Source organism: Chelmon rostratus, chromosome 10 (genome assembly GCF_017976325.1).
Source record: "Chelmon rostratus isolate fCheRos1 chromosome 10, fCheRos1.pri, whole genome shotgun sequence".
Classification (NCBI taxonomy): domain Eukaryota; kingdom Metazoa; phylum Chordata; class Actinopteri; order Chaetodontiformes; family Chaetodontidae; genus Chelmon; species Chelmon rostratus.
Window position 1 is genome coordinate 887,284 of NC_055667.1, and position 26,984 is coordinate 914,267.

Genomic DNA, 26,984 nt, shown 5'->3' on the forward strand with positions numbered 1-26,984 from the left:
TTGCACTCACAGAGTCTTGGAAAATGTTTTTGAAAATTGTATCTAATCTAATCTAATCGAGAGTTTATGACCATGATTAAACATATGAATATATCATATGTAGAAAAAAGTTTTTTTTTATTTAACGCTATTGAAAACATGAAAAATAAGAATATAAATACAGAAATTATATACATAAGTTGGAAACATATCATCATGATATATTTTGCTTGTAGGTTCCTACAGTGGTGTGTCATGACAGTGTGACAGGAGACTGTAGAGCGTGGGACAGTTTGGGGATCTGTCAACGGGGTCAAGGGCCAGAAAAGGTTTGAGTGACTGTGACACTCTGCCAGCCAGAGCCTTTTTCAAACATACAGGTCTGTACATCTGTACATATTAGCTTAATATATTCCCTAACCTGAACCATCACACCTAAAGCCTAACCCCATCCTCTCCCCTAACCCCCCTGACCCAGCCTGACAGTTCAAACCGAGTCTGTGGAGGTCTGACCCGACAAAACGTCCTCTCTTTCCAAAAATGTCCTCACGCTCAAGGTCTGAAACTCAAGTAGGTTATCACAGAGCACACACACACACACGCACACACACACACACACACACACACTGCGAATATGAAGTAGGCTACAACGCAGTGGGCTTGTTGTGAGGTGACAGCAGAGACGGAGGCCGGACGAGGCCTTCCTCCCCTCCTGGACGGCGCACTGACAGAACAAACACGCACAAAGAGCGCCGGCGTTCAGCGGTTTGCACTTCACACCGACCTGACCGTCGACACCAGGCCGCCATTGTAGAGGCCGGAAATAACGAGCGACAATAATAATCGGTAATAATGGACATTCGGACCGAGCTGAAATGATTCTGAAGGAAAGGAAAAGCATAGTGGCATGCACGGTGGAAAGATCTACATATGGATTCATCGCGACCTGTCTGCACGGCGTGAAATCCACCGTAAGGCCTGCAGCCAAGGCCCGGAAAATGCCAACAAATAAGTGCGCTTCACGCTCTTTGTCAGAGACATAAAGCCTTACCTTACTGCTCTCCCCTCCCCCTCCGCTCCGACATATCCGGGCTGGCAGATGGACGTTCAGTGGGACACACAACCACGGTACAGTACCAGACCACAGCAGCGGGGACCGATCAGCGTGACGGCAGCCTACGACTGAGCCCAGCAGCCCTGAGCCGTTCAGCACCCCGGACAGAGCCAGCCGAATCCTCAGCACCATGGACAGTCCCGCTACACTGCCCCCTGCAGGAGCACAGGAGAGCTGCGGCTCATGGAGGGGCCGCCCTGCCACGGACCGCCCCCCCTCGGCCCGGCCCGTGGGCCGCTGGAGGAGGACACGGTGTCAGTATTTGAAGAGCCACCAAGCAGCTCGAGGACGGTGCAATGAGGAGGAGGAGGAGGTGGAAGATCTGACCAGTCACTCCTCAAGTCAATAAGACACCCTGCAACTAAAAACCCGCTGAGTTGCACAAGTAGTGGAAGTACTTACAGCGACAATAGGCCAATCACAGAGCACAGCTTTGTTCCTTTTTGTCAGGAACAAAGGAAAGGAAATATTTTTCAATATGAAGGTACCTTTATCAATGAATTTATCCATTTTAGTGTTATTCATTTTATTTTGTTTGTCCATATGATAATAACAGTTTTAAAACGTTTAAAAATACACACCTAACATTAATAGATAGATAGATAGATAGATAGATAGATAGATAGATAGATAGATAGATAGATAGATAGATAGATATTGCAGTGTTACAGAAATTCACATGTCCCAAACACACACTGCTTACACTAAGCTGGCATGAAGGAGTTAGATAAACACTATTTTAAAAATATATACCTTTGTGTACGTACGTACGTGTTTACTTTCAGAGCCGCTGCGCAGTGAGAGCAGTGGCAGGTGAGAGTAGGCTCATTTTAAATCGATAAAATATGTTTTAATCAGTGTTTTTAGTGTCACTTTATTGAATGCTTAGTAGTAAGCTGTGTTCTAAGCGGGATAATGTATAGTGAGCTGGTTCCTATGGAGAAATAAAGCCCTCCGCTTCTATCTCATCCTGTCGGTGTTTATTTCTCCATAGTAAACAAGTCACTCGACATGATCCCCTACATAAATTATAACTATTGAAGTTGAACGTGCAAAGTTACTTTGGAAAATAAAGTTGAATGTGCAACGTCCCTCAGAAGATAAGTCTCCTGTCCTTGTACAGAGGGGAGTCATTCAGTCAGTCAGTATATGACTCTCTGTAGTGGTCCTGACTGCAGTGGAGATGAAGAAGCCCCCAACTGAAAACACTCTGCTCTCTGATTACTAGGTCATGCAGGGGATGTGAAGTGTTGTCCATTATGTTGAGCAGTTTGTGCAACATCCTTCTCTCAACAAGCCCTCTTTATCAGTTTATTGTGTTTCTCTGTGTTGCTCTCTCTGATGCTGCTGCCACAACAGATGGCTGCAAAGACAACTGCAACAACAGACTGGTAAAAGATCTGCAACATCTTGCTGCGCACGTTAAAGGACCTATGCTTCCTCAAGAAAGAAGTCTACTCTGTCCCTTTCTGTAGACAGCCTCAGTGTTACTGGTCCATTCTGCACAGCACAGAATGTCTTCCACAGCACCGGAACTTTCTCCTGGCTCAGGCTAAGGTTGAAGAGGTGCTGTAGAAGCCCCCATAGCTGGTCTACACAGGCCCTCCTCCTTTTAAACGCACACACACACGCACACACACACACACACACACACACACACACACACACACACACACACACACACACACACACAGTGCATATCTTTTGACGTGAGAAAGCCTAAAGGAAAGACAACGCCAATACCCACTTCAATCCAGCTGGTGGCAGCACTGCACCACGGCGGTTATGAAACGACTCATCCACCAATAATGAATAAGAGCGATAAAATACGAAGAAGAAGAAGAAGAAGAAGAAGAAGAAGAAGAAGAAGAAGAAGAAGAAGCAGCAGCAGAAGAAGAGTAGCTTGTGCCTCTCTTCCACAGGTTAGTTTCTGAGTTTATCGTTATATACCATAGCCTGTCTCTTTGCGGTTCACTTCAAACAGCAGTTAAGATCGTAACGACAGACTCAGCCGTATTTCAAGAATAAGCTCTGATTTCTTTTGCAGAACCAACGCCAACTAACATCCGCCTAACCTCGAATAATTACCGTTATAGCTAACTTTATCGATGACGTTAGAAAGTTATTCAACCAACTAACGCTGGGTAAAAAAAATATATATATATATCTAACGTTAGCTTGCCAACGGTTGTAACGTTAGTCCTGAAGGTAGCTTGTCTTGAGTCTGGAAAGGTGGGCTGTGTGGAGAATGCGCTATCATGTCCACCGAGATAAAACCAAAGCAGTCTCATACCACAGTCTTGCAATAAATCCTCCGTTCGCGAAAGTTCCGTTTTTGTTTAAAACTGTTGAGAGGTCTTGATTCAAGTTCATGGGGGCTGTAATTGTAACTCTGCTGTTCAGAGGTATTTCTAATAATTTGTCTAAATCCTCAACGGTGTAAATGGGTTGGAAATAGCATTAAATGGGTTACAATTACAACGTATTATTTTATATATCAAATCAAATATATATCAAGTATTTGTTTCTTGTAAACTGAATAGAGGTAACATTGGCCTTAAGAAAATCGTGATTGTCATGTTCTGAAGTTGTATAGACCTAATGATTAATCGCGTTAATGAGAACATAGTTGTCAGGCCAGGCTGAGTGTCCAGCCTCATGCCTGGTGGAGATGTGCTACATTATCACGCTGATGACATGACAAATATTCTGTAAATGTAATCCTGCCATGTTAGCTGATTTGCAGAACTTTCCATAGTTTCCACAAAATGTGTGTGTGTGTGTGTGTGTGTGTGTGTGTGTGTGTGTGTGTGTGTGCGTGTGTGTGTGCGCAGCTGCAGGATGGACATGTCCAGCAGGCTGGAAGTGTGGCAGCAGCTGGCTGAGAGCTGTGGGCTCAGTACAGTCCAGCAGGGCCTACAGCAGGTCTGGAGGCTGCTGCTGCTCTGTGTGATCTGCAGACTCTGCTTCAGACTGGGTGAGCTGCCCTGACTGAATATCAGCAGATAGGAGCCTTCACAGCAAGGTTCAGCTTAGCTATGATGTAACAGTGATGTTGACTTTTCCTTATAACACACATTTATTACACCTGGTTAAATCAACACAGATTCAACCAAGACGAGCATTGGACTCATAATTCAAGGGCTTCATGCTTGTGTTCCTCAGGAGGTGCGTCCACTGTGAAACATGTAGCATCAGTGTTGGCTGGGATGTACGGCCTCTTCTTGTTCTTTGAGTTGCACATGCTGTGGGTGCTGCTGCTCAGCGTGCTCTGTTACCTCGTTCTGCTCCTCAGCCGACATTCCAGCAGCAGGGGCATCTTCCTCTCCTTCGTCATCCTCATCTACCTCCTCATTGGGTGAGACAACACTGCAAAAAATCACAAATATGATAATCACAGCTTTCAAAAAACAACAACAACAAAAAAAAAACAGGTAAAATCAGTTGTCCTGAGGCAGTGTGCTTTTTTCCTCCAACAAGTGGTGGCTACATGATTTTTCCACACCCTGCACTGCAGTGATGTCATGTTGCAAACAGCAACATGACTCTCATACACTATTTTCAGTTTGTCAGTGCTCTTTTCATTTTTTTGTTACTAGTGCTGAGTAAAGACCTTTTTCATTCCTCTAAAGTTAACAAAATTTAGATTTCAGTAACGAGTTAGCTGTGTCCTGTGACACAACGTTTTGACATCAAACGTAGCGAGGCTCAATGCCCAGCTGAAGTGACACACCATCCGTCTCCGTGAGCGCAGAGGCCATGATATACACAGATGAGTTGTGTTTATTTGTGTGGCTGCTAGCTGTTTTGTTGATGGAATGGTACCCTGGCATCGGTTGATTTTACTGTCAGTTTCTACACTACACTGATTTTACAGTTTCCTCTGAAACTTCATGCAAATTCCGCATTTACTCATTTCATGAATAATTCTGTAAACCTTGTATATTCTGGCATAGAATCAAGTTTTGTTATGTTGTTTTATTATATGTATTATATTATATTATATCTGCCTATTTTTCAGAGAGCTGCATTTAATTGACATGGTGACTTGGCATAAAATAAGAGGTAAATATTTCATTATTTGGTCTGACAATACTGTCATGGAAGTTTTGTTTATTTAAAATAATATAAATTTTTTTAATTATTGTCTACAATACTGTAGTGTTTCCACAGCTACTACTTTGTGTCAGGGATAAAGCCTCTCTGTCAGTTGGTGAAAAAGAAAAACCATGTGTTTTGACACATCATTTTCATGATCTTTTTTCAATTAGCAGATGTTTTAACATTAAACACTGTAAGAATATTTTCAGTAAGCAGTGTGATCACACTGTAATAGTGACAAAATTACGTCTACTCAAATAAAGAACAACTAAGTAGCTTCAGAAAGTTCCCTCAATAGCCACAGAGGCCCTTAAACAACAGTCTTTGTAGACCAAGTAGAACTGAACAAGAAGTGTCCCCTTAATCATTTCAGTGTCAGGAAAAAGAAATAATGTTAAATGTGTTTTCACCTTCATTGTATTCACTAAACATGTTGCAATATATTCAGAAAGAAAGATCAGTATGAACGTTTTTCAGGACCATGCAGCTGTGCTCTGTGCCTTACAACTCACAAAACAAGGGATTCCACTTTGTACCATTTGTCCAGCCATGATGCTAGTTGTAGTGTTGTTTTTTTAAGTGTGTGTGTGTGTGTGTGTGTGTGTGTGTGTGTGTGTGTGTGTGTGTGTGTGTGTGTGTGTGTGTGTGTGTGTTCGTGTGCGTGTGTGCGTGTGCGTGTGTGTGCGCGCGTGTGTGTGTGTGTGCACGTGCACGTGTGCGTGCGCGTCAGGCTCTCAGATGGTGGTGGCCATGAAGGCCATCTCTCTGGCGTTTGACCTGGACAGAGGAGCAGTGGGCACCCTGCCCTCCCCAGCTGAGTTTGTGGGCTATGTTCTCTTTGTGGGCACAGTTGTCTTCGGCCCTTGGATCAGCTTCTCCAGTTATAAAAATGCCATTGAAGGCAGAAAACTGGTGGGTAATTGATGTTTCCTGCTTCCTCTGTGTGCATGCTATGCTTCATGTGTCGTGCTCTGGAAGTAATGAGTTATTGTTCCTCAGAGCTGGTTGTGGCTGCGTAGTTCCTCCCTCAGCCTCCTGAAGAGTCAGGTCTGTCTGCTGGTCTCCACCTGTATCGCCCCTTACCTCTTCACTTTGTTCATCCCAATCCATGGAAGCACAGTCACACAGAAGTAAGGCACATTTTCATTCAAATCTTTGTTCCACTGCAACTTAGTTCTTTAGTTCTTTAGTTTTGCCAATACTACAGCTTTTACAATATGAGAAGAATGAGAACGTACTGTCTGTCTTTCTTTCCCTGCTTCCAAGATACATTTGAGAAAGGTAAGGCTTGTTTTCAGGGTGAGAATTAATAGCTTTCCCCACAGGTTGTCGTAAATTGACTGCAGAGTGTTTAACATAAGATGTGCACAGGGGAGATTATTATTGGATCATGTCTTTGAGAAAATGCTGTTCTGCTCCCATTATTACTGTATTCATACTGCTAGAAAGCATGTGGCCATCTCTCCAAACACCAGTGTAACAGTACTGTCCTTGATTACCAGTAGTGTGATCAGGGGCTGAGGCCTGGGTGGATGAGCCCTGCATTTGTAATCATTAGGGGCTCCAATTCTCAAACCTATGGCACCAGTGTTGAATGTCTACCTTACGTTTGTCTACCAATAATGTCAGAACACAACAGCAGCAGATATCCGATATGCTGTTAGGGTTTACGATACATTAGACAGTGAACGAGTGGTTCTCAAATCCAGGGTCACTAGTCGGAGTTAAGTTCATATCTTCCGTCTTTGGTGTAGTGTTGTTGCTGCTGCTGTGCAGCCCTGTCTGCTAGAAATGATATTTATATTCAACTAATTTGCAACAGCAAATGCATTTTGAGGGAAACATCATGTTTTCTCCTCACCTAATGAGGAAATGTTGTTAATTAATGTACCTGGCAAGTTGCAAAAATGTTGATACGGTAAAATGTTCACTGACCAAGTATTTCATTTCTTTTCTGCCAAAATAGATGGCTAGCAAAGCCCTGTGGTTAAGGTTAGGGAAGGATCAGTCGGTTTTAATACAGATTCTTTTTCACAATCTTTGGTGCATAAATGTATTTAATTCAATCAAAGAAACATCTCTGAACATAATCCAGGAAGCAATTACGCTGTAACGGCAAAGTAATTTTGAAAACACTTTAGTAATGAATGAATGACATTTCTAGGAGACAGGGTTGTGCTGTGTGAGCCAGACAGCCGAGTGGAAGCAGCATAGCATGCTGTGCATTAATGCCAGAGAGGGCTGCAGACTGACTGACAGAGCTACAAGCCCAGTCCAGCCCACTCCCTGCATCTATACAGCCCACTCCATACATCCACTACATCCACACAGCCCACTCCATACATCCACTACATCCACACAGCCCACTCCATACATCCACTACATCCACACAGCCCACTCCCTGCATCCACTACATCTCCACAGCCCACTCCCTACATCCACACAGCCCACTCCCTGCATCCATACAGCCCACTCCATACATCCACTACATCCACACAGCCCACTCCGTACATCCACTACATCCATACAGCCCACTCCATACATCCACTACATCCACACAGCCCACTCCCTACATCCACACAGCCCACTCCCTGCATCCATACAGCCCACTCCATACATCCACTACATCCACACAGCCCACTCCGTACATCCACTACATCCACACAGCCCACTCCATACATCCACTACATCCACACAGCCCACTCCATACATCCACACAGCCCACTCCCTGCATCCACTACATCTCCACAGCCCACTCCCTACATCCACACAGCCCACTCCCTGCATCCACTACATCCACACAGCCCACTCCATACATCCACTACATCCACACAGCCCACTCCATACATCCACTACATCCACACAGCCCACTCCATACATCCACACAGCCCACTCCCTGCATCCACTACATCTCCACAGCCCACTCCCTACATCCACACAGCCCACTCCCTGCATCCATACAGCCCACTCCATACATCCACTACATCCACACAGCCCACTCCATACATCCACACAGCCCACTCCCTGCATCCACTACATCTCCACAGCCCACTCCCTGCATCCACAACATCCACACAGCCCACTCCCTGCATCCACACAGCCCACTCCCTACATCCACACAGACCAACTCCCTGCATCCACTACATCCACACAGCCCACTCCCTACATCCACACAGACCAACTCCCTGCATCCACTACATCCACACAGCCCACTCACTACATCCACACAGCCCACTCCCTGCATCCACTACATCCACACAGCCCACTCACTACATCCACACAGCCCACTCCCTGCATCCACACAGCCCACTCCCTACATCCACTACATCTCCACAGTCCACTCCATACATCCACACAGTCCACTCCATACATCCCCTGCATCCACACAGCCCACTCCCTGCATCCACGGGAAACAGCAAGGTTTATAGTGGTTGGGAATTAAATTATTTACATTTGATTATAGATTTGTTCCTCTTTCAGAAAGTTCATAGGCTAGTCAATAAACATTGCAGCTAAAGCCCCAGAAACCCGATGCTGATGGCGCTGAGGAGTGTGATGTTATATTAATCCACTATCAGATACTTTGACAAAAACATTCTGAACTCAAGATCCACTTAACATTTTCTTCTGGAGCTTTCAACTGCATCTCACCGTCTTCATCAGTAGATGGAGTGTCCTCAATTGTCACTGAGATGTTGAAATATCATCATGTGAACTAAGTATGGAACTTGAAGGATCATACCCATGACTTTGTGTCCTCAGCCTAGCTACATTACTGGCAGTCATTCACATGTCCGCACTGGGTTTACATTCAATCTACTTGAGTTTGCATAGTGTTAAAATCACAGTGATCCATGAATTCTTCCTAGTGGTGCATTCAGGTGCTGAAGAAAGTCTGATGACAGAACTTTACTATTCAGCTGCAAAATATCATCACATTCAAAAGCTCTGATGTTAGTAAATTAAACAGAGTACAAATAATTATCAGACATGAATTTTGAATGAACTGTGTAAAGTTTCACAGGAAAATGTCAGACATGATGTCATTACACATTAGACACTGTTAAGCGTATTAGTTTGAACCGGAGTCTTCCAAGGAGGAAATAGTCCTCCGGTGAGTTGGACTAGTGACTAGCGAGGTGACTAGTTGCAATGTTTTGATCAGAACCACGGTGGGCCTCAGGAAACTGTCCAGTCAGAACAGAACATCTGTCCTGCTAACCGATCCACCACTCATCAGTTAGCAGGACACAGGACAAATTACATATTTACTGAAATCATATTTACCAAAAAGCCAAAATATGGCTGCATGCTTTAGGAAATGACACTCACAGAAGGTGTAAGCACATAGTACTAGTAGTTTGTTGTCTTCAACATGCAAAACCACTGGTATGGTCCTTTATGTCATGTGATAACAAATGATTGTATATGGGGCTGTTATTGTGTGACGTCAGTACCCTACTTCATGTGAACTTTTTGTCTATGCTTATATTTCTGAAATTATGTTACTACAGAAAGTGAGAGTAATCAGATTACTCAAGTGTAAATAATCTATTCCAGAGAAACACTTAACTTCATTGCAGAGCAGGTTCAGAGGTCATTTTAGGAGAAGTTCAAGTGTCACAAAAGATGTGTCTTTGATTTGTATGTGGTCTGTTAAACAGGTGGCTGCATGCTTATGAGAATGCAGTGTCCTTCCACTTCAGCAACTACTTTGTGGGTCACCTCAGTGAAGGCACCAGCATGCTGGCTGGAGCGGGCTTCACTGAAGAAAAAGACAACGTCAGATGGTAAGTTTAGCTGGGGCTGAGCTGCTGTGATACAGGAGTGGTACAGGCCAGTTTACCACCTGGCCCCTTCCCTGCAGAGCCATGCTGTTGTAATATGTGTGACAGGCTGTTTGGCATTGTCTTGCTGAAATAAGCAAAGCCTTCCCTGAAAAAGACGTTGTCATCTTAGCAGCATATGTTGCAATGTATCGTTGAAAAGTGTTCCTGAGCCCATGCAGTGATGTCAGAAGATCACGGCCATCCAATATTGGTTTCAGCCTCATTCCTTGCATACAGAGATTTCTTCAGCTTCTCTGAATCTTTAAATTACATTATGTACTGTAGACAATGAAATCCCCAAATTTAATTTTACATTGATAAACATTATTCTTAAATTGTTGCTCTATTTCTCAGCGCAGTCTGTCACAGGGTGATGAACCCCTCCCCATCTTTACTTCAGACAGACTCAACCTCTCTGGGAGGCTCCTTTAATTTTTATTATTGTTTTCAAAAAACAATGAAATTTCTCAGTTTCAACATTTCAACAGTTGATTAAAAAGGGGCTTCGGTGTTTCACAAATCATCACATTCTGTTCACATTCATTTTACCCCAGTGTCCCAACTTTTTGGGATACGGGGTTGTATTTAAATACATCTTTTAGGGCACCGCCCCCCCTCGTGGCCCAATTGTTGAAAAACGCATGCTAAAGTGCCCCCTGGGGGCCAAAACACACATTAAAGTGCCCTCTTGGACACCAAAACGCGTGCTAAAATGCCCTCTTGGACGCCAAAACGCGTGCTAAAATGCCCTCTTGGACGCCAAAACGCGTGCTAAAATGACCTCTTCAGTGGCGAGGACCGCTATATGTGCCCTTTTTTTCCTTTTCGCCCCTGCCCTTTAAAAAAATCTGTGCACGCCGCTGGACCGTGAACTTGTTGTTCTCCACTGCGGTTAGATTTGTCTTGTTGGTGAGTGACCGCCTGATAATTGATGAAAGAGAGGCTTTAATAGTATCAGACGGTGTCTCCGTATCTCATCTTGTATATATGCCAAAGGATGTCGAGCTTCACGCTGGTAGTAGCTCGTCATGGGTGTAAGCGACCAAGAAAATCTTCCCAAAACCTCACATACCCAACACTAGTAACACTAAAAAACTGCAGTAGTGCAAACAGGCTCACATAAAGTGCTTCACAAAAGTGTAAAGCAGACAAGAGCCTGCCGTTTGGCACCCACAAGAAAAACGCCACCATATGTCTTGAAATGACTGAATCCCTAATACTGTATTCCCCAGTGTTATGTATCTGTGTGTTTATTGTGCAGGGATTTAAGTGTGGTGAAACCTCTCAGTGTGGAAATGCCTCGTTCCATGGTCACGGTGGTGACGTCCTGGAACATCCCCATGTCCCGCTGGCTGAAAACCTGTAAGTCCCAGCCTTTGCTCTGTCTGTTAAAGACGCAAGCATTACTATACTTAACACTGCTGACTGAACAAACCCCACAGTCTCTTTGGCCGGCGAGATGCTGGTCACAGGTCCATCCAACACTTTGGTCAGGGAGCGAGATAGCTCTAAAGCTACCGGCAGGACATTCATGGACCTCAAATGATTCCTACATATTTTTGGATTCCCCTGATTTTTCCTGTGACTGCCGTTTTCAAACCAAATTTTTTGGCATATATGCATCATCTACCGTTCAAGTAGTAAGGACACAATGGCTTTGATGTTGCATGAAATCATCTGTTTTATCTTCTTATTTCCTCATTGTGGAGTGGAAGATTCTTTGTCTGGTGTTTACTGCTGCAAAACTGACCAATTAGTCAGTCAAGAAAATTAATTTGCAATAATTTTGAATATCACTTAATTGTTTCAGCCTTTTTTAAGCAGCCAAATATTAGCTGCTTTCAGCTTCTCAAATGTGGCGATTTCTGTCTTTCATTTTATATATAACATTTTATATAGAGCAGACTCTTTAGAATATTATTTACAGACACCCAACAGTTCCTACCACGGGCAAGCACTGGTGGAAAGAGATAGGAGGTCTTCCAAATTGACAATGACAAGCATAATTAGAAAGTTGTGTCTTAAGGACAACAAAATTGAGGTTTCTTGCAGGGGCCATTATAAAGCCTTGGCTTCAATCCAATATAAAAAAAGACAACGAAGCACAAAACTAAGAGAGATGAGATGTTAAGTTTGTTACATGCATTAATGGGATAAGATCAACATTTTCTCTCACTTCTCCAGCGTTTGCTGCACAATGTGTTATTTCTATTTCCTGCTGCTGACATTACTCCTCCTCCACCTACCTCCTCAACTGACGAGAGGTTAAAGCCACATTGCTGTAAAGTGGTATAAGGTGCGCTTGTATCGGAGTAGTGTTACGATTACAGTAATGAGTTTATGAGCACAGTAGTGGACCCAGTATTGATATTAGTATAGGTGCAGATCCTCTGGTATTTTGTGGTTTAAGTGTGAAGTCATTAAAACATACCAACAATCTTTATTTACAAGTTTTAATCAAAGTTGCATTAAAAGCTGTATTTGTTTTCATTATGTTGTATGTTTACTGTGTTCTGTCCTCCATGTTCCTCAGATGTCTTTAAAAATGCCATGAAACTGGGGACTTTTCCAGCCATTCTGGTGACATATACAGCCAGCGCCTTACTGCATGTTAGTAAGATAATAATTTCATCCAAAGCTCTTTACAATATTGTTGGCCATTTTATTTTACAAAATACTCCAATCATGTTACAGGCAGTTATTCTTTTGTTGTAAGTCCATCTATATTCACTTCAGTATGGGAACAATGATAAGCTATCTCCTGCCACCCGTTTAAAACTGTCGTTCTGCTTTTCTTTGTGGAAAACACCAATGAAGACACAGCTTTGTAATGACAATTGCATGTGACTGAAAATGAATTAGGTTAGCAGCGTATCTTGGCAGTATGCACCTTTTGTGAGATACTGAATGATTCATCACAACTTGATCTTAATATGTTGGTTATTTTCTCCAGGGCCTGAGTTTTCACCTGGGAGCTGTCCTGCTCTCGTTGGGCTTCATCACATATGTTGAACATGGTATGAATAGCATTTCTGCTTGTACGTGTTTAACTATGAAAGTTGAACCATAGACAGTGGAATAAAATTCTCTTTCACTGCTTTCACTTTCACTTGCAAGAATTACTTTACAAAACCCACAAATTCAATTTTTACTTAATTTAAGAGGACGGACCCAAATCTGCTCTAAAGCAGGTGACTGCTCCCAGCATTTGTGGTGCATACACATTAACAACTACGTTTGTGACCTGTTGACTTCTGTGATAGTGTTAATAAAGGCAAGCCAGTTTGTCTTCACACCTGAACGATCAATGTTCATTTTATTTCTCATCCTCAGTTCTGAGAAAGAAGCTTGCATCCGTCTTCAGTGCCTGTATCCTGTCAAGGCCTTGTACCTCTGACTGCAGCCATCAGCACAAGAAGGTACAACTTCAGCTCTTCTCGGCTGATATAGCAAAGTACAATAGGCAACGGTAAGCAAAGGCAAGGCATTTAAACTGTGCTTACCTTTTCCAAGCAGGACCGTTCGCTTGTGGTAAGCTCCATTTTCAACAGATTTTCCTTGAACATGACAGCTGACACAGCTGCTGGCTGCTCTGACGCCCGGCACATCATGTCGTGTGTACTTTTCCATCATGTGTGACAAGCGTTAATCAGCGTCCTCAGAGTTTTGGTTTCTCCTGGAGTAGATAGCTGTCGGTGGGACATGTGTTAAAATAGGATGCTGCCACTTTCAGCTCAATCACAGTGATTTCAATGGCTCTGACCCTGAGCCAAGTTCCAGCAGGACAATGACCATTCTCCAACTCCATCCTTTCTACTCCATGGACCCACCATGAAACCGCTGGGCTCCAAGACTGGTCATTCCAGGAAGGCGACAGCAGTGCACTGGCTAGACTATGGGAAGTAACTTGGGAATTGGCTGAGAATCTTGTAGGAGCTTGTCTGTCACACACAAGAGGCATTACTTGGGTTTATTTTCGTTGGCCAACTATTGCATGAGTCTTCAACTGAGAATTTTTGTTTGTTGCCTGGGATCCTGAAGAGGACTGTTTTATTATTATTGCAGATTTTTTATGTGTTTTAGGAGTCTGTTAACACTGATATAGGCGAAGGAAAATAACATTGATTTCTAAGGAAGTGAAAATATAAAACAATAGTAAGGTAATTAGGCATATCTTTATACATGTTGAGTTTTTGTTTCTCTGTAGAATAAGCTCTTGATAGCCACAGAGGGAGCATATCCTCTTCCTAGGAGTTTTTCACCCCCATAGATTCTCTTAGAAGCTTGGAAAGGGAGGGGTGAGGCCACAGGTATTCAGTTGATTGTAGTCTGCAACCTCAGCACGAGACGTCACTAAATCCTACATACTGGTGCTTTAAGGCTTTGTAGGTGAGGAGGATTTTAAATTCTATTCTGAATATTACAGGGAGTGGAGAGTGCCAGTGCAGAAAAGCTAATATAGGAGAAATAGGATCTATTTTCCTAGTTCTTGTCAGTACACATGCTTCAGCATTCTTGATCAGGTGGAAAGTCTTGAGAGATTTATTGGGGCAACCTGATAATAAGAAATTACAATAATCCAACCTGGAAGTGACAAATGCATGGACTAGTTTTCTCTGCATCAGTTATTTAATGGAAATACAGTTGTATAAGATATAGTTTGTAGAGAAACTATATGTGTTTTGGGGGTGTTTGGGGCCAAGTACACAAACTTCATTTTAACAGCAGAATATTGCAGGTAATCCAGGTTTTTACATATGTCCTTCAGAGAGGGAAGAGCGATATCACTAAAATTTATATCACAGCATTTTCTTTTATTATGGTTGACAGTATTATATCACCGTATCACTAGAAGTTAGTCCACTCAAAACATGATTCTACCTTCTTTTACTCTATTAACAATGTAAGGCAATGCATCTTTGGAGAGAAACAAAGATTTAATAGGAATGGTATGGTATGGTATGGTAAGGAATAGGAATGAAAAAGAGGTATAGGACTGTGTGCTTTGGGAGGCAGAATGTTAAGAGTTACACAAGGGGTAGGATTAGGCATCTCAGCAGTATTTACTTGGCAGAAAACCTGAAGTATATTATATAAGTACAACAGTCTGTGTACCATTAGGATGCCTATCAAGTCCATTTCCCTATGGAAGTAACAGACACAGTGTCGGGAAAGTTACTTGGAAAGTGAGCTTTAGGGCATCCCATCATTTGCAGCTGGACCTCGTCAGTTTGTCTTAGAAGACGTTTCGCCTCTCATCTGAGCAGGCTTCATCAGTTCATGCTCACCAGACTAGATGGGACAGCTCTAGTCCAATGCAATGGTGTTAGGTTCAAGCATTTATCCTCTGAGTGAGGCCAACCCCCAAAACCAAGAATAGTATCACTCTATTGTGAGGCAAACGATCCCCCATTAAGGCGGGGTAGGGTGGAATCCTTGGGTGTCAACGACAGTCGTTTGCCTCGTTACTGTCCCATTGTTGTCATTGGGGGGCTCCTTGAGCCATGTGTGAATGGCTTTGTTGTTTATTTTCAGAGGCTAAATCTTTGAATCTCTTTGGGAGAGATGAAAGGACAGCATTGTATGTGGGAGATAGGTGGTGTCTCAGACCTCCCCCTCTGTTCAGAGATGGTTTTTCAACCTTGACATAGATGGCTTCTCTCACTCCTCTTTCAAACCATCTGTCTTCTCTGTCCAGAATATGCACATTTTTATCCTCAAAGGAGTGTGCTTCCTCCTTGAGGTGCAGGTAAACAGCTGAGTCCAGACCTAAAGAGTTAGCCCTTCTGTGTTGTGTACAAACTGACGAGGTCCAGCTGCGAACGATTGAATGCCCTAAAGCTTACACTGACCTGGATGAATGAGAATATTCACAGGCATGCTCACTTGGAAAGTGTAGTGAGCTAAGCTTCCAGTTAGGTTTATGGTTTAGATGAAGAAATTGTTCGGCTAAGTTGATGAAGTGTAAATATATCAGGTTTTACAGTTGTTTCCAGTGTCCAGTAGTTGGTACCAGTTCAGGGCAGGCAGTGATGGGGCATTCACGACTGCTGCATTTTAATAGTCATCCACTACTCACAATAAAATTAGTAACTTTATTCATATTGCATCTCTCATACATAAAATGCAGCTCACAGTGCTTTGCAATATGTCATTAAAAAGAAAATACAGTAGTGTGCATCCCACTACTTTTTCTGTTCAACAGTATAAATATCATCAGTGGTCAGATTTGTCATGCTAACTTAACGCCAGGTTGAAAAGCTGTGCGTGCTGACCACTTTGGTTAAAAGTTTAAGCCCCGTTTCACTTCTGTCAGAAATGTGCTTTGCAACCACACCCAGTAATGATGTGACAGGGTCCAGGAGTACACTTCCACATTCACTGCAGCAGGGTGAGATATTACACCACAGGGAGTCAGCAAAGACAGGATTTTCAGGGGGAGTAAAGCTTTACTTTAAGAGTTTAAAAGACTGAGAAACATAATGAAGATGTTCTTGTAGCTGTTCCACAGTTTATTCTTTTTCCTTTGGTCTGTAGGAGTATTGGGTGATGTTGCTGAACCTGGTTTTCAGCTTCCTGGTCATCTTCCACCTCACCTACCTGGGCTCCATGTTTGATCCTGGAGTCGATGAACAGGAAGTGGAAGAGGTAGGAGGACCCCAAGGACTGGGCCCAAGGAGAAAGGAATATTTACATGCCACGTAAATGTCAAGATATAGTGTAGGACACCAATCTACATTTAAAAAAAATGAAACGCCTCCCAGGAAAGGGGGGGACTGTGCCCTTTGGGTTGCTTTAAGATGAAACATCTGTCCAGGATGTGTTGAGTTTAATTGATGGAAGCTTAGCAGCGCTCCAAAATGCCAGAGGCTACTAAAACATTGGATGAAACAGTACTAGAGATGAAAAGTTAGAGCAGCATACACCGTAATGATCAGGCCTACATAGACTGACACATGAGACTGAGAGAGGCTCATTTGGGTCACAATTTTGTATCCATAGCAGTGCTTTTTTGGCTCTTGTCTGCAGGGTTACGCAGCCATCCACACCATCCAGAGGTGGTCTGAACTGAACTGGGCGAGCCACTGGGTTGTGTTCGCCTGCTGGGTCTTCTACCGCTTAATTCAGTGACATCATTGGAGCAGGTGGAAAGGCCGGAAGACACCAAATACTTCATAATGCTGTGGGTTTGTGTCAGCGAATATCAAAACAGGTGGATGACTGCATCTGTGCTGAGGCGCTTTTCAAAGATAAACAGAAGGGGTTTTGGATGTGAAACCTCTTGAGACCTGTTTGGGACTGAGAAAAGTTTGTTAAGGAGAGATGGGTGGATGCAGAGAACATAGCGCACACCTCCAGTTTTTTGTTCGTTTGTTTTACTGCTGTTGTTGTTGTTTTTTTTACATTAAATCTTTCTATAAATGCAAACAAGGTCCTGGTTTGTGATTATCTGCTGTGAGACTGACTCTGGAGGGTCATGTTAATTTATTTACTATAATCAAGTGCTTACGGGAGCATGGGCTAGGTCTGCATATCTTTTCATTTCCAGTTTAAAGCTAGCTTGCAACAGCCAACTCTAAATGGACCTTTATATAAAATACACTACCCGACAGCCCTGGCAACATATTGAAGCTGGCAGTGTGTAAATATACAAAGGTCTTAGGTCTTCCTTTATATCAGGATTCTGATGTCAGGTCACAGTCACATAGATGCTTTTCACACCACCATTATAGAGTAATTCATGGAATGAGGGGTGACTGGACAGAGAGAGAGGTTTGGATGGATTGATGCATGGATGACAGAATGGTGGACAGATGAAAGGTTGCTGCTCTGGCAAGAGATAGTGGGTTCACCCATCTATCCATTAGTGGAGCTTTAACTAACCGATAAAGGTGTATTTTTTCATTAATTGTTCTTACAGTAGGTGAACTAGCCTCGTGCAGGATGGACTTGGATCCCCCACCTGTCCTCTTACCTGTACCTAGTCAATCATTAATGTCTCTAGTCAGACAGGGATTGTTCAGATCAACACGGAAATGACAGGACAAAAGCCTGTGGAAACCTCCCAACACCACAACCTCTCATCTCCTGATCCAGGGAAGTTACAAGGTTAGTCTGGTGTTATGTCATTCAGGTAGCAATTGATGAAAAGCAGGGTGAGTGTGATAAAGTTGCTGCTGTCTGTGTTTGCTGTGCGATAGGCGGACAGAGTGTAGTGCAACATTACATATAGAATGGGAAGAGGAGCCAACTGTAGCTGGATTGGACCTGAGATCCCTCTGTCATCACAAATCTTCAGGGGTAAGTGAAGGTCTTTACTTAATAGTTGTGTTAATAAAGATCGATAAAGCTCTGCTTCTAACATATTTGTTTTTTATGCAAACATGTTTTTTTTCTCTGTCATTGGACTCGGTCATTACCACACTGTCCAGGGCTAAGTAATCATGGCTGAATAATATGCCTCTGCTCTTAAATGTTTTCATTATCTATGTTATGCATTTGATATGTATTTCTTAAAGTCTATGGCTTTAATAAAAACCACCAGAGTTTATAGAGTTTGGTTATTACCTGCTCTATATGGAAAGTGTCCTGAGACAACTTCTGTTGTGATTTGGTGCTATTTAGATAAAGTTGACTTGAAACTGAATTGAACTAGAAATAAATTCCTTGTTTGTATGAACGTCTTTCAGTGTTTTTACCAAATGATGAGATAGATGGAACAAATGATTTTTAGATTTCTGCAGCTGAGAACCAGCATGCCAAACAATGACATACATGATGCACATCCTCTTATTCAGTTTCCCTTCAATATTTCTAATTCTATAAATGTGGACCGTAAAAAACAGTTGCAAACAAAAGTAAATACAGTAAAGCAAAAATGGGAGAAAGAATTTGACTTTGTCATTTATAGTGGGAGGATATTCGTATTGGGACACATGCAACTGTGGAGGACAAATACCAGGAAAACACAGATGTAATATTTTATAACCTTAAACTAACAAAATATGGTCTTTTTTATATTACCACACAAGGATGCTTATTTTAGACATTCTCAATGTCTCGATATAGCAGCTTGAAATATTTGATATGCAGCCCAGCACACAGTGTGACAGTGTGTTTTCAGATGAGACTAATGAGATAAGACAAGATAAAACTTTATTTATCCCCAGTCACAGCAGCATGTCACTGTGTGACTGTCACTGTGATGTGTTTTGTCAGTCATTGAAGATGAGCTCTGGCTCTTCCTCATCCCGGCCGGCCTGGCTGTCATTTTACTGGGGGTATTTCTGGAGGAGGTCGGTTTCTTCCTGCGCCATGTTTCCTCATCCAGACGAAAACAGCTCTACCTGTGGATATTAGGAATGTACCCGGTAACATCCACCTCCTCATTTGCACACGAAGCTCCTCCTCTGATAGCTGGCCTGGACGAAATTGTGTCTCAATCTTTGAATGTCCGTTTTATCCTAGGTCTTTGCCTTGACCTCCCTTATAGCACTGTACGTGCCACGCTCGTCCTCGCTCTGTAATTTCATTGCTTCACTGTGAGTTAACAAGTCTTGGCATAAATTTAGGACTCTAGTGAAAGACCATAGTCACGTCTACTGTAGACTGGCCCTGCACATTGCTGCTTCTGTCTTTATTTGTATGTTTGTGCAGGTATCACTCCATCACATTGCTGAAATTCATGGGACTGATCACAGACTTCTTTGGAGGGAAAGCTCGTATGCTGGCTGCTTTGTCTGGACAGCAGGTATCTCCAGATCCCTTCCCCTGTTGCTGCTGCTGCTGTCTCCCAATGGTGGCCCTAAACAGGTACACAGCAGACGCAAATCTGCACTGAATGTGGGATTTTTAAAATAGATTTCAGTTAAGCCATGAGTGTTTTTGGAGCTAACATCTAGAGCAGGGGTGGCCAACCAGTCGGAGTCTAAGAGCCACAATTTTTAGCCTGTTACTGCAAAGAGCCACATCATACACATGGGCACACATGGACTGCCCCCATCCCTTCCCCTCACTCTCTCGCTCTCTTACAGACACAGAGACCTCTGCTCTGCCAGATTTACTGTAAATGTCACATATCAACGTGATAATGACAAAAATTGACACTCACAGAACTAAGACCACAGGCCAGTCATTTTCAACAATGAACACTGTGCACCGTCTCTCAGTTCAGTGTTCAGTTCATGTCTACAAGCAAAAATAGAACACTTTATTTTTCTCTTACCATGCATGTTGCATGCATGTGGCATTCCTTGCCCTCAACAATCCTTTTCAAATCTGGTTTATAGTCAGTTGTTGCCACTCAAAGCAATTCCTTCACATGTTTGTCTGTCAGATCAGATCAATGCTTTGATTTCACGTGTTTCAGGGTAGAAAAAACAGACTCACAGACGTATGTTGACCCAAACATTGACCGTATCTTGACATTTGGCTACTTGTCCGTTGGCACACTTTTCCAGAATTCAGTGGTCCCTTCTCTCAAAGCAGGTTTCAGCTGGTCCTCTTCACAAAGATCGATCATCTCCAACTCAGCCACAGCCTTGTCTGTGACCAGCCGGGTTTACAAACATCCCCTCTCCGCATTAAACGCGTCGACCAGCAACGTGATCTCTGGCGTTTTCAGTTGAAGATCACGGAACTGGGTCACAAAGCTTTCGTGCAGGTTTCAACCATTGTTGCATATCTGGCTGTTTGCTTATTCAGAGCAGAGTGGGAAAATGCATTAAATCTCCCTTCTGAATATGCATGTTGAACAGCTTCAACACACTTTGCACCAGGCACGTACCGTAAGAAAACACAAACACAAAATTCAACATGAACGTAAGAGCCGCATGCAGCTGGGGAGCCGCGGGTTGGCCAGGCCTAATCTAGAGGTACTCCATTTAAAGAACTGTGATGGTGGCAGCTGGGTCACCTATCTGTGGTAGTGGTAGTTAGTATCACCGTGTGCCATAGTTACCTATTACCTGCACCTTTACCTGCAGTTTACAAACATTGCCAATATCACAATGAAATACATGCACATATGTACAACAGTTTAATCTGATTGTATTAGTATAAAGTCCTCTTAGTCGCATGGTTGTATAAAATGCAGTTTGTGGGTGATGTGACTCGACATGCCGCTGACATGTTAAAGTCTTGTTCCTTCTCCTGTGTGCAGCAACAGCCGTGGCTGGATGATGGCTGCTGTGCTACAACTCTCTGTTGTCCGCAGCATCTTGTTCTTTGTAACTCTGGTCCTCTGGACAGATGAACAGTACGACTATGGTAATGTAAGTCTTCTCAAACATATAACTTAAAGGTCCACATCGGATTTTCACTCAAGGTCAGAGGTCCTGAACGATTAGAAATAACAAAATAATATTTAATCAGTCAATTAAAGTCACACGTCTTGTAATTGAGTCAGCACAAAGCTGAGGCAGACAAGGCTCAGATAGTCAGTCCATATTTATTTCTGACTCAGACATATTCGGACAACTACAGTTAAACTAGAAACATTCTGTACTAGTTAAAAGAGACACATTCAGCAGATTCTCTGGTGTAGCGTTATTGTGTGAACTCAGCAGCATCAACACGCAGCACTCTCGCTAGCCGTAAACATCGTTGTGACAATGTCAACCGCAGGGAAATCAGCCAGATTAAAACCACATTCATCAGGATCGCTGTGACTGACCTCCAGCTGCACTGAATATTCAGCATCACTAACAATAGAAATAGAAATTGACACTTCATAACATATTGTTTATTTATTGATTAATATTTTCACTACACAAAATTCATGTTATTTATGAGGTGATAGCACTATGAACAGACTCAACAACGATAACTAAATACTCAACTCGAAAATGCTCTCGGACCTCTGTCACGCACGCACACAAAAAAAACTCCAGGAAGCAAACAAAAAGCAAAGTCAATACAACAGTTGGCCAACAAAAATAAGCTCATGTTGATTATTAATCAGCTGATTAATATTCTGCTGGCTGGATGGGAAGCTTTGTTGGGCCAGATGTGACCCACAGGCCCCACAATATGGCCTGGATCTGGATTGACTTGCTGTTCCCTACTGTGAGCAGGTGAGAAGCCATGATTTTTGCTCTTTTCATGCTCTTTAACGGATTGCACATTTTTTTCAGTGATCATACCACATGAAGGCGTTGACTGAGTCTATATTTTAAAACAGTGTCAAAAAAATGATTTACCAAATGTTTACATTGAAAGTGTGAAAGTAAGTTGTTTAAAGCCATGTGGAGCTGTGTTACATATTTCTAACCCACAACAACCAGCTTCTCATTCAGACTCTTTATTGACTAGATTAGAAGTCTCTGGAATTGTTCAGATCCAAACAAATACAACTTTCTGTAAACAAGACAAAAGGCCTCAGAATGCTTCCAGTGATCATCTTAAACCCCCTTTCCAAAATGTACAATTTACTTTTAAACTTTTCAAAATAGACGATTTGATGTGATTGACCAGGTGTGTGTGAAAGCAGGCAGGATTTTAATTTCAACTCGAGTTCTTGATTCTTCACACATCTGCTTCCATCACTTTTCAGAGTGTGTGTTCAGGGAGAGACTGGTGTCTGTATTTGTACGAGACGCAGTGACATGCTGCAGGAGGACAGGGTGGTGACAGTCTTTTCACCTCAGCTCCCAGCGTGGACATTCAGAACAGCTAGAAACATTTTGACTGCAGACGTGGTCAGATAAAGGAAGTAGTTCATTTGAAGAATACTTAGACCTGAAAAGATTCTAGCCCTGCTTGCAGCCTACTGAAGCTGCAATGTTCGCTCCATTTAACCAAACAAAACTTGGTTAATTGTTAAAACTCTGAGTGGACTGACTGTACACTCTTGGGCAGGTCCTACACCAACAGCAATGGATAAGTTGAAGAATAAAATCAGTGACAACCACCTTCTTGTTCTCCAGGTGGACTCAGTCAACCCCAACCTGTATGTGAACGCTATCATATGTGTGTCAACCTTCGTGTCTTTCTACGGTCACCTCCTGTTTTACAAAGCCACTAAGAGTGCTTTACATGGATATGGACTGAGAGCCAAGTTCATCTGCATCATTGCGGTGCTGGTGCTGTGTGGCCTGCAGAGTGGCATCTTAGAGACCATGGGTGCTCTGGAGGTCATCCCCTGCACACCACCCTTCTCTGTCCTGACCAGGTCCCAGTGTAAGTCACAGCGCATCTGGCCTCTTCCAAGCTCAATCTCGAATCATGTTTACCATAACCTCGGTAGTTAAGGAGAACAACTAGCGGGTCTAGTGTAGCTGGGTTTCCAAAGCACCCCTTTTGTTTTTACAAAACAAAAACCTGCCTGAAACACAGGAAGGCTGTAATAATAATAATAACAATAATAATAATAATAATAATAATAATAATAATAATAATAATAATAATAATAATAATAATTATTATTATTATTATTATTATTATTATTATTATTACTATTATTATTATTATTTCATCCTTGCATCTCCTCGTGCATCCTGGGAGCGAGGGAAACATGGATGCAATGAAAGACACTTGGGATGAGATGTGGCTGACAGCCTTGAAATCGCTATCAGGTGGACCTTAAATTGAGATTATTTTGGCACACACTTATAGCACGTTTTCAAAGCAGGAAATGTTTTAACAATCCAAAACTCCTTAGCCATTGTTATATTGATGTTGAATGAAAGAGCAGAGGTGTACCTGAGGAATGGCAGAAAAGCCGTCCAACTGGCTCAATGAAAATATTGGGGCTTCCCTACACTTGCATTCAGGCAGATGATGGATGTCGTCCCATTAAGTCCAGAGTTCAGAGGGCTGCCCAGTTAATGTTCTTCTTTTTAAACTACACAAAAAATTCTGTTTAAATGAAATATTGCTTCCTCTGGACTGGGGTATGACAACATGAACACAATAATAGATGTGGTTTTTTTTTTTTTCAAATAGCAGATTATTCATCCATACATCCCATGAACCTTTACAGGTAGATGACAAAATGTATGTCACAGAGACCTTCATGAAAAGCTTCAGAATATAATAAGATCTTTACTCTGGGAAGGCACTCTTGGAAATGTAGGAAATCACTGACTGAAGTAGAAGCTGCAGGTTTATGGAGTGGTACAAAAAAGGAAATTGTGAGTTCATTAAAATGCTTACGTACTTAAATTGTAATTTTTAAATGATGACTTGTTCTTTTAGTTGCCTATAAAATAGAACAAAAAAATAACAAAAATCTATTGAAATGCTTTTTATGAATGAAAACTGACAAGTTGAAAAGAAGGCAATGATACATATGGCTGTTTCCTCTGTTATTAACTGAACCTTGTGTCCAGTGCAATGCCAGGATTTGAAAAAGGTTTTTTTTAACATGTAATCATATACATGAGCTGGTGATGCCCTACAAACCTGTGTCTTGTGTTTTCTGTCCACCATCAGTGATCTATCACTACTGTGTGATTGTGGAGATGTTCTGCATTGGCCTGTATGCCCGCCACACTTTCCGTAAGGTGGAGCTGAGTGTGGTGGAGGATGTGGAGGGGCCTGTCGGTGTCTGGCAGATGGAGAAAGCTGTTCAAACAGACGATGTTCAGATGTCTGGCCTGCTGTCAGAGCAGGCTCGGCCCAGCCGCTGCCTCGTCAGCACTTCCAATCCCAGTTACAACAGTAACAGCGAGGACAGCCTGTGCAGAATAGAGCATGCACCTCTGGACGGTTTCCCTTTCCCCCAGGCCAGAAGTCAGCAGTCACGCAGGTCAGAGCCAATGAAGCCCAGTTCTGCAGAGGAACCTGGTGTAGATCTGACCCGCATTACTGTCAGGGCTGATATTAACTATCAGGACTCTAAGGATGTCACTGTGGTTTGACCAGGTATCGAAGACCTTTAACAAAATACTGAATACAGAAGGACTGAAGCCTGAGGACTTGTCTGGAGAACTGCACACCCTGTACCATGATAAATAGGGCTTAAACCATCACACATTCTTACCTGACATATAGGAAATTTTGCGAGGGTCTTCAATTTCCATCTCCCTCATTTTTAGCTCACAGTTTTATGGTTTGAACGCACCCAACTGCACCGAGCTGCTGCAGGATGAGGAAATATTCACCCTAGATGTGTCTTTTGTTGCACATTCTTGATAGTTTTTGTTTTGCAGTTGTTTACTCCACACACATTAATTGTGATAATTTGTGGAAAATCAAAGACTTGATGAATAATGTATGAGAACATATAACCTAAGGATTTCAAAGGGCTAGAAACTGTTGCACCTTGAAATCCTGTGTTCATTGCATCGCTGCATGCACCAACATTGCTTCTCCTTGATCTACTGTGGCTTTGATTGTACCTCATTTATACATAGCTCTGAACAAAAGTGTCAGCCAAACAAAAAATCCCAAATATAACAGCTTGTACACTGGCCCCACATTATTTATAGTGAAACCAAAATCAAATTGCATCTCTGTTTTTTGTGCTATAGCATACAGTATCTGCTGTGTAAATCACATGTCCTGTGCTCTCCTTTAAGAAAAGAAATTTGCATTTCATATTGTTTTGGTTTCACGATTGTTTCCCATGTCCATGCATTCACCAGTCACAATGTCAGGAATCAGGAAACGTTTATTGTCATTCCACAAGTGCAACGAAATTGTATTCGGTTACAACCCGTCCCAGAGGACACAAAGGAATAAAAGACAGTACAAATAATTGACATTGGAAGACAGGGACAGGAGGACCATGATGCAGCCAGCAGGGCGGCGCTTCGCTTACTTAGATGAAAAACAAATGAAAACAGGAGGGGGAGGGAGAGGAGAAAAAAGGCTAATCTCAGACTGTGCACCATTGGGGGCACAGTATGGAATTGGGGAAAAAACCTCAGCACAAAGCAACATTTAAAACATTATAACAAGACTCTAACACCTGCACATGTGGGTGGGGGAAGGAAGTTGGGAAGTCGAATGCATTTGCATAAATGTGATGACGATCACATTATATACTCTTTGCCACAATTATATTATTGCTAAGCAAAGCACTGTTTCATTGTACATAGGATACCCTATTTTTTTTATTTCACCTTCCAATACCCTAACCCTAACAGTTAATTTATCATGGCGCCCCCTTGGACAATTTTCTGTCGTTATGTGATAGACAGTAAAGTTCAAACTTCAAACACCAGCCTACATCAGCTTGTCCTGATATTACGTTCACTGTGTGGGCTAAATCTGAACACCCATCTATTTCCTGTTTGTTTTGTCCCTTCAGCCAAACCATTTTTCACATCCACATAGCAACTTTTCAAACATGGTTTCCAGAGTAGATGAACTGAAAAATGTTATTTATCTTAGCATTTCAGTGTGGACAAAGAACTTTTCAGAAATAAACTGAAATGCCAATGTCGACACATTGTTTTTTACACATTGCCTGAAACCTTAATTTTTGTTGGCTTTGTTTCAGTAATTCATCTCTGTAGTGATGTTTCAGTCTGAAATTTATAGTGGTGTTGTATTGCATTGTAGTACATAATATTTTTGCACCTCCATACAAAGTAACCCTAACAAAAAATGCAAATATTAAATACTTTCTACTTTTCTGGTTGCAGTGTTTATCTGTTAATATTATTATCAATGGATTTTAGACGTTTATATAAAGACAAAATCGTGATTATCAAAGTGAATACATATCTTGTTTTTTTATATGTAATGTTACTAACAAAACCTGTTTCTGTATCATCAGCACTAATGATGTGTTGCTGTAACTCACAGCTCACTGTACTATACTTGCCATAACGCCATGTTTTTTTCTTTCTTATGATGGAGATGGAATGACCCACGCTACTCCGTATCTGAATGGCTTATTTTGCGATTCCTAAACACGACCAACCCAACCACCGAAAGCATCGAGTACTAGCCAATCAGAGTCAGAGTAGGGAGGGACAGGACGTCACCATCCTCGGGAAAGAAAGAAAGTC

General features: G+C 42.3%; 2 protein-coding genes across 2 annotated transcripts; both read left to right on the top strand.

Annotated features, from left to right (window-relative positions):
* Positions 1–2,954: 2,954 nt before the first annotated feature.
* LOC121612590 (protein-serine O-palmitoleoyltransferase porcupine-like) lies at positions 2,955–17,434 on the top strand. Its single transcript, XM_041945583.1, has 13 exons — positions 2,955–3,015; positions 3,928–4,070; positions 4,259–4,451; positions 5,115–5,158; positions 5,925–6,106; positions 6,194–6,324; positions 9,859–9,984; positions 11,285–11,385; positions 12,557–12,633; positions 12,977–13,040; positions 13,357–13,442; positions 16,561–16,671; positions 17,053–17,434. Exons 2-13 carry the CDS (start codon positions 3,935–3,937, stop codon positions 17,152–17,154), a joined length of 1,353 nt encoding a protein of 450 aa, XP_041801517.1. The 5' UTR covers positions 2,955–3,015; positions 3,928–3,934; the 3' UTR covers positions 17,155–17,434.
* A 202-nt stretch (positions 17,435–17,636) lies between these two features.
* On the top strand, positions 17,637–25,761 carry si:dkey-16n15.6 (organic solute transporter subunit alpha). Its single transcript, XM_041945584.1, has 8 exons — positions 17,637–18,132; positions 18,225–18,324; positions 19,243–19,394; positions 19,492–19,565; positions 19,681–19,836; positions 21,185–21,296; positions 22,950–23,202; positions 24,457–25,761. The coding sequence occupies exons 2-8, from the start codon at positions 18,258–18,260 to the stop codon at positions 24,882–24,884; spliced, it is 1,242 nt and encodes a 413-aa protein (XP_041801518.1). The 5' UTR covers positions 17,637–18,132; positions 18,225–18,257; the 3' UTR covers positions 24,885–25,761.
* The last annotated feature ends 1,223 nt before the right edge of the window (positions 25,762–26,984 follow it).

What these genes read in the sequence shown, in the direction of transcription:
- LOC121612590 (XM_041945583.1), top strand. Translation starts at nt 3,935, where the DNA reads ATGGACATGTCCAGCAGGCTGGAAGTGTGGCAGCAGCTGGCTGAGAGC. An exon ending in CTCATCTACCTCCTCATTGG is followed by an intron (nt 4,452 to 5,114) that starts GTGAGACAACAC and finishes CCTATTTTTCAG; the next exon opens with AGAGCTGCATTTAATTGACA. An exon ending in CCATTGAAGGCAGAAAACTG is followed by an intron (nt 6,107 to 6,193) that starts GTGGGTAATTGA and finishes ATTGTTCCTCAG; the next exon opens with AGCTGGTTGTGGCTGCGTAG.
- si:dkey-16n15.6 (XM_041945584.1), top strand. Translation starts at nt 18,258, where the DNA reads ATGGGAAGAGGAGCCAACTGTAGCTGGATTGGACCTGAGATCCCTCTG. An exon ending in TGTAATTTCATTGCTTCACT is followed by an intron (nt 19,566 to 19,680) that starts GTGAGTTAACAA and finishes ATGTTTGTGCAG; the next exon opens with GTATCACTCCATCACATTGC. An exon ending in AACAGTACGACTATGGTAAT is followed by an intron (nt 21,297 to 22,949) that starts GTAAGTCTTCTC and finishes CTTGTTCTCCAG; the next exon opens with GTGGACTCAGTCAACCCCAA.